The 11,090-nt window shown below is 34.8% G+C and overlaps 1 protein-coding gene across 3 annotated transcripts; it reads right to left on the bottom strand.

Moving 5' to 3' along the window:
* On the bottom strand, positions 1,090-10,676 carry LOC107623510 (histone acetyltransferase HAC12-like). 3 transcript variants are annotated; one of them, XM_016325816.2, is made up of 15 exons: positions 10,568-10,676; positions 9,127-9,339; positions 8,950-9,046; positions 7,102-8,865; positions 5,983-6,267; positions 5,615-5,896; positions 5,146-5,274; positions 4,805-5,005; positions 4,504-4,646; positions 4,060-4,363; positions 2,999-3,138; positions 2,543-2,600; positions 2,056-2,445; positions 1,710-1,936; positions 1,090-1,598 (listed from the first exon to the last, which is right to left on the bottom strand). In XM_016325816.2, the coding sequence occupies exons 2-15, from the start codon at positions 9,321-9,323 to the stop codon at positions 1,511-1,513; spliced, it is 4,305 nt and encodes a 1,434-aa protein (XP_016181302.1). In that variant the 5' UTR covers positions 9,324-9,339; positions 10,568-10,676; the 3' UTR covers positions 1,090-1,510. The 3 variants fall into 3 exon arrangements, with proteins under 3 accessions (XP_016181302.1, XP_020970724.1, XP_020970725.1); XM_021115065.1 differs by lacking the exon at positions 10,568-10,676 and adding an exon at positions 10,334-10,533; XM_021115066.1 differs by lacking the exon at positions 1,710-1,936.

The raw sequence follows: 11,090 nt of genomic DNA, 5'->3' as shown, positions 1-11,090 counted from the left end.
TAAATTTATAATTTCTTAATATATAATCTTAATATGTTATTAAGATACATCAAATCCTCAATTAAATTTTATTCATAACTCTTCAATAGGATGTCAACGGAGTAGGGTGGGAATCTCTCCATTCCTGAGATTTGCTCTCCATCTCCGTCTCCAGTTTCCGTGGTGAGAAAATATTGCTCTCCATCTCCATTTTTCACATAGTCTCATTCCCTATAGAGACCCCATTCCTTATCTATTTGATAATTCTAACTAATTATTAATTTCAATATGAATAGAGTTGCAAGTATCCATCCTATACAAAAACAGCAAGATTTTATAAAAAAAAACTTGAACGACAAAACGGTGACTTCTTTCAAAATGACGCAGTGGAGGACGCAACGGCGAGTCAGAGGACAGAGCAGTGGACGAGGTGGAAAATGCGGGAACAGAGAGGAGAATGGACACGACGGCAGTGAGAGTGATGGCACGGTGGGGTGTGACGACGCGGCGAGAAAAGAGAGTAGTGAGGGGGTGGCTGCAGAGAGGATTAGGATAATTCAACTATTAAAGGCAATTCAATAAATTTATAAATTTTGGGAATTAACGGGATAATTCAACTATTAAAGGCAATTCAATAAATTTATAAATTTTGGGGATTAACGGGGGACAGAGGATCCCTGCAAAAAAAATTTTCTACAGTCAAGAAGTTTTGCTATCCCTACTCTTCAATGATTAAAAAAAAAATTTTGTGATTCTATGCATAGATTATACGTCTTCCCATAGCAGATGTGCTTTGCGTTCCAATCCAAAAAAATGTATATTATTCTATACTCGCATTGGATTCTCACTATTATTTTAAATTGAAATTGTTTTATTTTTATTTTGTTATAAATGCATAATTGCATACCTCCTCGGCTCCTCATTCCTTAATGATAATCCCTTCATCCCATTGCAACAAGCAAAGTATATTATTTTATAAAGAAACGGAAACTGAAGAAACCAAAACAGAAATAAATGAGATTGTAACAACGGCAAAAGGATCAGACGAAGTAAACCCAAAATGTGAATGCAAAACCGAAATATGAATGAACAGTCAAGATAAGAGTGGTAAAAAAGCCTAAATTAAACCTTCAACAATTGTATTAATATAAGGAAAGAATAGGATTTATTTACATCATAGAAATAAGGTTGTAAAATCCCTAAGAGTGAGCTAGTAATAAGGGGACTCGGGTGGTTTTCATGAGGTAATGAATTAAAACCCTCATAACCACAAATATTTACAGAAGAATTATGATGTAACCAGCTCTAGCTTATCTTAACCTCTTATTCCATTCTTTTTTCTATAGAAGCTCTTGGACAAAATTTTCTTCACTTCCTCAAAGCCTATGTATTAACTTTACAAATTAACTAGAAATCTGAAAGACTATGTATTAACTTTACAAATTAACTAGAAATCTGAAAGACTGTACACTTTCTTGCTGTTGATGACATTCCTGTTAAATTTAATAGAAGGCACAAAAAGCTTATATCATCATTGACCTCTGATGCTTTCCACAACTGCAGCTCTCCGCCGAGATTCAAATTGCATAGCTATCCATTCTGCATGCCTCTTCAGATCCCTGCAAGATTGAGATGAACATCATGAAGTAAATATTTAATGCAATAAAGTATGGAAGCTAGATTCTAGGTTGTGAAGGGGAAAAAAAGGGAAAAAAAATAGTGTAACACACATGCAACGCGGGACGTGACATGGCGAATCTCTACAATTCCTCGAGTGCATAGTTAACGCCAGCCATGCCTTCTTACAGATTTGGCAGCCCCCAGCAACTCGAACAGTGCACTTACTGGCATGATAGAACAACATTTTGATTTGAAGACAGTTTGGGTAAGAGCAGGGTTGAGTTTTACTCGAGCGACATCGAGAAGCATGCTGTAAAATTTTCATCAGTTTCTGAATCTGCTTGAACAATTACATGACTAAGTCAGCAAGTGTGCAGATTAAGAATATATAACTGAAGAAAATCACTAGTAGTAATAAATAACTGTGTAGGTGTGAGCAATGAGATAGTTTCATACCATTACTGAGTTCTCCATCAATTCTAGATTCCCTGACCGAGAAAGTGTTGTTGAAGAGGTTCGACTCAACTTATGCGGATGGCAATTAGCACCTCTCTCTTTATAGCATGCTGCGCAGGCAGTGAATTCTGGGCAAATATCACATTTCCAGCTGTGTTGGAATACATTGTGTTTAGAGCAAATGCTACATGTTTCGGCAACAGATGGAAGGGTAGGAGCCCTTAGATGGTAGAGGATCATCATGGAGGAATACTTGGCACGGCGGAGTGTGTCAAACTGAAGCTGATTCTTCTGGCAGAAGATCAGAAAGTTAGGCCTATTCTCAAATAACTCATTATCAAGGATGGTGTCGTTCTCCTTGGTATCCAAAGTGGCATCATCCATGAGAACCTGAAATGAGAAAAAATAGAATATTTTTAGTTTTTTGCATTAAATCAATAAAAACAACAAAAATCGTATGAACTTCGCTTCATGTTTAGGCAGTCACCTGACATAATGTATGCTTCTCCCCACTAACTGAAGTGTGCGAGTCAGCGGTGTGGCATCTGAAACATTGATACATGTTAAATGAGGATCGGTCCTTTTATGTCTTATCCATACAATCAAAGCTTACTTTTTCATTCTAAATTCTGCATATAAATAGGATATTATCTATTTACATGAGAGTGTTTATTCTGCTAATAGGAGTGGCTGGGTAAAGACAAATCAAGGAGTGCAATATATATATAATTTACATAAATGAACGATTTCTTCCAGTATCTGTTTGGAAAAGTTAGAAGTGAATTTATCCAACGAAGATGAAAAATGACTAGACCCACTGGTCTTCAACCCTCATTTAAGTATAGGAAAAAGAAGGAAAGCAAAAAATAGAGAAAAAAAAAAGAAAGAAAATAGAAGGGAAATTTATTTTCTAAAAAATGAGATGTTTTTAGGTTAACATTACCTTTCACACTCTTGGAAATTCTTGCATTCAGTGCAAAACCATCGCCTTCCAGATACCATCACTTCGTGACAGTGCATGCATTCATACTGCAAGTGAACTAGTATGAAGTCTTCCTTGAAAGATAACATAGTTTGGCCCAACTAATGAGAGAGGAAAATAAAGGAAGATCAGATTACACTTTCAAAATATAAAGTATCAGTTTATATAACTTTACTCATAGAGAAGAACAATACAACATTCAATTAAGCTTATGCATGAAAGGATATATCCTTGTGTGAATGCAGAACACTACAGTAAAGGAATAGACAGTTAAGAATCCACAGCTCTAGAGAATTGTCAGGGAATCAGTAGTGAAGGTTGTATTGCAGATGATATATCCATAGAAGTTGTAGACTGATAATGTCATGGGTTATTCAGTTTGCTGCATTGCATTACTACCTATCTTTGTTCTAATGAACTAAGAAAACAAATATAAACTGATATGAATCGAACGCTCTTGTGAACAGGTTTTGCACTTGACTATGGAATAGGTAACTGTTGACCCAACACAAAAAGAAACACGGATATATGGTTTATGTTGCTAACAAGGCAATTTTTATTTTGATAAAGTGAAGCTTCTTGTAATTATAAAAAAGTAGGGTCTGTTTGGTTTGAAAACATTTTCTATTTTCAGGATTTTATGTATAAAAGAAGCGAAGACAATAAAATTATATTTTTTGTTTTCATTTCCTATTTTTGCTTTCTCCTTCACAAAATCCTAAAAACAGAAGACATTAAAAACAAGAACAGAAAATGAAAACACAAACAAATCAGATCCTTATCCTCTCTTCTGCTACTAAAACCCTAAATCTGCCATCAGAAAGATACGAAAATTGGGAGTAGAATGGAATAAAAAAGGATTACATAAGATACAACATATAGAGGAATGATTATGATAATTCAAAAATGAAGAGTCATTCAGCATCTCATTTGGTAACCACTTCAAAGTCCCAGAAGGCCAGAAATAATGAGATGGAGCCATCTAAGAATATCAACTATGAAGAGTGAACGCTACTGCATACCTTTATCATCACTAGAATGTCCTTGGCACTCCCCTTTGAAGGATTTACATATCCCATGGTCTTCAAAGTTCTTTTTGTTACTTGTTCCTTCAAGGTCTTCTCATAATCTCCTCCACTCTCTTGCTCAATTTTCCTAGCAAGATCCATAGCATTACCAGACCAGAAGTCTCCATCGAAGTATGGCAACCGAGCAGCAGTCACCTTGGAGTCAAATTTTCCAGAAGGTACAAAGAAATGTTCGTATACGTTAGTTACACCAACGACGATATTTTCTTCAGCAGCCTTTCTTAGCATTGAATGATACCTGAAAAAATAATACAAAAGATAACACCCATAGATTATATACAGTGATATACTCTCTATAGTCTATAACATGAAAGTATACAAAGAATAACATGAGAATTCAAAATACATAAACACATAAGGGGGAAAAGAAAGACAGACCAGCGCCGCAGTTTATCATTCTTTGGAGTCTTTTGAGTATCAGGATGGCAATACAATACATAATCTTCCCCCTTCAAAGGAGGACAGGCCCATATATAGCAAGTTGTGAAGCCTCGTTTCTTGCAATAGTCAAGATATCCAATCTGTTTGATGATAGAAAAAGTGAAAAGGAAAATAATAAATAGAATGAATGGATAGGTAGGTGTGACTGATGTAATAACTTGGTAAATGAAACCAAGGTGAAATGTAGTTTAAATAAATAATAATAAAGAAAGAATATTTTATTCTATAAGCAACCTACCAATATTTCATGGTAAACAAAGGTACGAAGAGCTTCTCCAGTCACAGTCTCTCTTTCAGGCCTAAAATACTTAACAGAATCCAGATATGAAATATATACTGAACGCTGATTAGGATAGCCACAATCCGAGCCAAACTCCTGGACATACATTCCAAAGAGGCATACATCTACTCCTTCAATCTTCTGAAATAAAAGAATAACCTGATACAGAAGTAACTGCTATCATTTCTTCAGAACAATATGGACGAAATGGTGGTGAATTGGTGATATCAAGATAGTTTTAGTCTTGAAGAAGTAATTGGAAGTAAATACATGACCAATTAGCTAACATCTAAACTTACTTGCAGTCTATAGGGGAACTCGACAGGATAATTCTCCTCTGGGAAAATGTCCAGAAACTGCTTATTCACTCTCAATTGTTTGTCAACAGATAATACGACTCGAACAGAAAGATCTTCTACTGCAAGAACCTGGTAATTTGGAGTGATACATGGAAAAAGTCAGAAAATGCAGCCTTTTAGAATAAATACCCAAACATCTTTTCTCAAAAGAATAAGGATAATGAAAAAGCAACTGATATAGATCAAGAATAATATTATGAGAAGAATATGATGCTACATCTGAAAATATCTACATTGCAGCCTATTGATTGACACAGCTATTTTAACAGACTCTACGTAATTAGTATCAGAACTAGTACGCTACAATTTCCAATTTAATTGATTGGCTGCATAAGAACAACATGTTTAGCTGAAACATAGCAACACCACACAGGTATTCAACTACTGTAATTGCATAGTATTGTCTTACCTCATCAAGAGCTGTAATCCCTTTTTCTTTTGCCCAGTGTTCTCTCTCTTGCATGAGACGCTTGAGAAGTCTTTTCTCTATGTGGTCACTAAGCATAGTGCTTGGCAAATCCTTAGCGCCAAAAAATGCAGACTCCGGTAAGGGTACATGGGTTCCATTTTCAATATCCTTTATGCGGCATCTGGGACATATATACTCAGCACTGGAGTCCAAATCACTCTTATTGTTATAAAGTGCACACACTTGATGCTGCCATCCTTTGCATTTATCACATTGGACCCACTAAAAGAGAAGGGAAAAAATTATACAAGTGAGTTTCAATCGTCTATAAACATAGAAGAATTAGTGTACATGAAGACGAAACTTACTGATTCTTCCAGTACTTCATCATTTCTCTTCTTATCAAGAAGTTCCTTGGAAACAGATATCCCATTGTAAGTGATGGATCCACCTCGAGAAATATTATGGCATGCAGTGCAGAAGCAATGTTGCGAAACAACTTCGTCTGTTTTTCTGTAGTAATAGTATTTATTTCGCTTGATGCGAAGGCCACAACATAAGCAATAAATTGGCACTGATGAAAAGAAAAGCTTTTGCATTTCACATAATTGGCATGTATTAGCAGCAATTCTGCTTTCTTCCTCAGTTGAACCCTGTTAAAAAAGCAGCATCAGCTTGTTTATGGTTTATAAAGTTCAAAAGAAATCTAAAAGGTACAAGTATAACACATCACGTGCTTCCCAAGTTGATACTTGAAGATTTTTAAATTCAATTGAATCATGAAAAATGAAATCAACAACTTTATTAACGATCAAACCACTTAGTTAAGGAGGCCTCCATAACATATTAACGATCAAGTATGAACCACCAACTTTTCCAAAACCTTGTGTTTTTATTTCCTAAAGAATAGACTTTCTTATAGCTGAAGAAATCCTTAGAAAAGAAGATGTGGCCTCTACTGAGCTCAGTAATTTCAGTTTATTATTGACACAAGACAAACTAAATCTCCCTAGATATGGGGCAGTTCCAACCAATAAGAAATCGTTATAAGGAATTATCATCAAATTATTAAAACAAGAATTTAACCTTAAGGATTAATTTGAAGAAATTAAATCACCTAAAAAAGGAAAACTTTAATGTCACAGTTATCTGATAGTAAATTTATGGATGTAAGTTTCAAGAAATTTAACCAAATACGTGTATAATCCCAATAAAGCTGATCAAGCAGATCATGCATAGAACAAATGCATGGTAAGGTTCACGTTAAAAAAGAAAAAAAAAAGAGGAAGATAAACAAATATAAGCATAAAATGAACAGAAAAACTGAATAAATTTTATCATCACACAAGAATGATTTCAAACTGATTGATAAAGATGAACAGATTTTTATCAGCATTAATTTGCAAAATAATTTTTGTGTAGTTTCAGCAGGGAAGAATTGGACAACAATTCAACTAACACCAAACACTTGAAGATGGAGAACTTACATGACCAAATTGCATTCTGAGACTCATAATGTGCTGCTTTATCTGATCGCTACTGAAAAACTCAGTTAAGGAGACACTATTTGAAGACCTTATTTCCTTTTGTTGATGGGCTTTCAGCTCAATGACTTTCTTAGAATTTTTTGCACCCTGGTTGAACTCAATTCCGGCTTGTACCTCCTCTATATCTTCAACAACACTTTCTTTTAGGTTATTTCTGGCTGCCACATCATGATCTATTGGTTTCTTTAAAGTGTGCCCATCTCTATCATCAGCCACACTGTTCTTTATCTCAGTAACAAGATTTTCATTTATGTTACTTCTGGTTGTAACAGCAGCATCATTTGGTTTAAACCCGTCTGGTATGTGATCAGCTTCTAACCCTTCAGAGGGAATATTTTCCCTATTGAAACTGTGCCCGATTATGTCATCAGTTGAAATGTTCTTTGTCTCATTAATGACATTTTCCTTTAAATTACTGCATGCTGTAACATCACGATCTTTTGCTTTTGACTCCTTTGAGATGTGATCACCTTCTAAGCCTTCGGAGGAAATATTGTTACTCTTGAAAGTATGTCCAGAGGTGCCATCAATTGTACTGATCTTTATCTCGTTAATTACAGAATCAAGATTCGGATTTGTATACTGTTCCATACTGCATGATGTAACTTCAGAATGGATAGAAGAGGGGGGAGACTCTGGTTGTTGCTGCAACTGTGGAAATCCTACAGGCTTAAAAAAAGGTTCACCCATCTTTTGAGTCAATGGATCAGAAACTATATTGGCAGGATCCGCTTTTAGTCTCTTGGTAGGTGGTGGCACGACCTCAGAGATACCAGATGGAGCATCGATATCTGTTTCAACAGAATCCAAAATCATGCAATTTGTATGTTCCGAGTGAGACTCAGGAATTCCACTGACACATAGTAATCTCCATTGGGAACATATTTGACATTGATCACTCTGACAGTATTTCAAATGAAAAGACAGCTTGATAGACTGGTCACAGATACACATCCCATTGCTACAAACCCTTAAATGTAGATAATTAGTAAACGGAATTGGCCTATCTCCTGAGACATTGTTTAAGTTCTTGTACTGAAAATATTCAAGCATGATCCTCTGTTCAACTGAAGCTTTCAAATTACTGTCTGAATTTACAGTGGATCCATCCAAACAGAAATGACCAGCCGCGCTTGTTGAAGCGAACTGATCAACCCCAGTAAGAAGTGTTGTAGGAATCTGAGGCTCTGTTTTATTTCCTAACATCGGATAGCAATGCTGGTCTTGATCAACAAAACATGAACTTGTCTGAGCGATAGAAGCATTACTACAAAGCTCATACGGCTGCATAAAATGTTCCGAATTCTGATGAAAATCCAACTTCTGGTGGTGATACTCCCTTAGGCTTAAATGCTCACAGCTAGACCTCATGCCAGGGAAAGGATTGGGGACTTCTGGTGTTTCTCTTGAGACATGCGGATTGGAGAACAAATTTAAAGATTCAGTAAGAGGGGACTTTCCCATGGTTGTTAGAAAAATCGTAGGTTCACTTTTCTGGATAGTCCCCAAACAGTCTCTATTATCAATGCATACTGGCTCATGAACAATATTAGGACTAGCTAAATTTTGGAAAGTAGGTTCGGCTAGACAAACATTAGACATGGCATGCAGTGAAGTGGGATTGATAGTGCTATTGCAATCTTTCAACCTCTGAATCTCAGTTTGCATTCGCTGTCCTAATGTCTCCTGGTTCATATACTCCTCCTGCCAGAACACAAGTAAAAAAGGTCAATAAATATCTGTGATGCATATGGGTTTGACCAAAAATGAGAAACTCAAGGACCAAACCTCTGAAGTAGCATATTGAAATAACCAGTATTCCATAATATCTGCCATCTGTAATGCATACTCATCATGAAATCCTTCCGAGCAGAACAATGTCTTGCTGAATTTCAAATTCCGTTAGTCTCAATACATGGAATAAGCAAAATAAGTTGAGGTTAACTTAAAATTTATATCACTTACATTCTACTTGCAATAAAATTACGGCAGTGGTGAATTCTGGGATGCTCCTTCCAATCTGTCGAGATACCTACTTGATTCCTTACATACTGCTGGCTCAAATGAAAACCCCCATCCTGAGGCAGGATTGGTGCAAATGATGGCGAATGTCTTGGCATTTGTCTGCAGGTGTTCCCAAGATTAAAACCGCTTGGGTTCATCTTGCTACACCATCCACTAAAAAAAAAATTAACAAATATTAGTTTTAAGAAATCCCATGAATTTTTGCCATATCATATCAGAATAACAGAGTAGACAACAAACAGGATTATCAGAAACTTAAACAACCTTTTAATTGATAAGAATAATGACAAAAAAATAGTTATCATAATATGGAATTAAATTACATTACAACCAATAGATTCAATTCAGCTGCAGCAAATAATAACATCTAACATTGATTTAAATGTCCTCATTCTACTATCAAGTGTTCATAACAGAAATTTGAATGCTTGCTAACTAGGAAGATATTGAAAACTTATCATTAGCATTTAGAGAAGACGATTCTCTTTCGTTCCGGTGGGCACTATCTCCTTGAGTTTACTTTTGATTCACTCTTAGACAAGTTCAACAGCATTTATTTTATCACATGATGTTTTCTTTAATAATGAGAAGTTGAACCAAAAACTTTCTCCGATAGAACAATACATTATTTATATATTTGTGTAAACTTTTTATATTGACAGTAGATCAAAATTAACTCCATACTTCGAATTGATGTATATGTTAAGTAAAAGCTCTAGTAAAACAAGGGTTGACCCACTAATATTACATCACTATTGTTAAAACATTCTTTTGTCTTAGAAGGTCCACTGATAAAACACCACATGAGCTTCATTGCTTCAAACCCAGCAGTCCCAGCTATAATTAAATAGAGTAATCTATGCCTCAATAAATTTCTTTTCTTTCTTTTTTATATCTTATGTTTTTTAGAAAAAGAACAGACCCTAATGGAAGCATGCAAATTGGTAGCAAAGTAAATTCACTAATTTAACGAATTCATCTACCCTAATACCTCGCATTTACGAACATAAGAACAGAAACACAATCAAGAATCGATTAATCAATGTCCAAGAATTGAAGAATTCTTCTACTTAATGTTCAAGAATCGAATAACAAATATATGAAACTAAATTGAAACGAGACGTCGGCAGAGATTCAATCTTTTTACCATCTTTCCCAGCCAAGAACACCGTCAATTAATTAATTAACGGCGAAGCCAATATAAATTGCCAGCATTGAAATTTATCGAGCTCAGAATTAGGGTTTTACGATTAAACAATTAATTAAGTCCAGAATCGCCGAGCTACGTTGAAAAAAATAATAAAGAAAGAAAACCCAGTAACAGTAAGAGAGAGAGAGAAAGAGAAAGAAAGAGAAAGGAAAAGGAAAAGCGTCATCGAACCTGTGAAACGAGGTCGTTTTGCGTCTTTTTCTTTGTCAATGTCTCGAATTACGCAACACAACGTAAAGATTAAAGAACAACAACAACAAAGGTGGTGGTGACCAACGTGTTTTTCTTTTTCACTCACTCTAAATTTATATGAGGCTAGAGGGTTTATTTTGTAGGTGGAAACTCAGATGTAGACAATTTTACGTGAAGTTAATAATTGAAGATTATTAAATAATTTGATTGATTTGACTAAATTTTTATTAATAACTCTTAATTATTAATTTTACATGAAGTCAACTTACCTGTTTTCACTTTATTTTTATTTTTTTAATTTTAAGTAATCCTCAGAAAAGATAATTTTATAAATTTAAATATAAATTTTAAATCTTTAAAACAATCAAATAACTCTTATCTTTGATATTTTTATCTTTTTAACATTAATTACAAAATCATTTTATTTTTTTATAATTAAAATAAATAAAAACGCAACTAAAATAAACCCGTATATAAATAAAGAATAAAGATAAGATTAGAT

Source organism: Arachis ipaensis, chromosome B10 (genome assembly GCF_000816755.2).
Source record: "Arachis ipaensis cultivar K30076 chromosome B10, Araip1.1, whole genome shotgun sequence".
NCBI classification, from domain to species: Eukaryota; Viridiplantae; Streptophyta; class Magnoliopsida; order Fabales; family Fabaceae; genus Arachis; species Arachis ipaensis.
The sequence above is the reverse complement of the archived record's forward strand: the minus strand, read 5'-3'. Positions and strand labels throughout refer to the sequence as shown.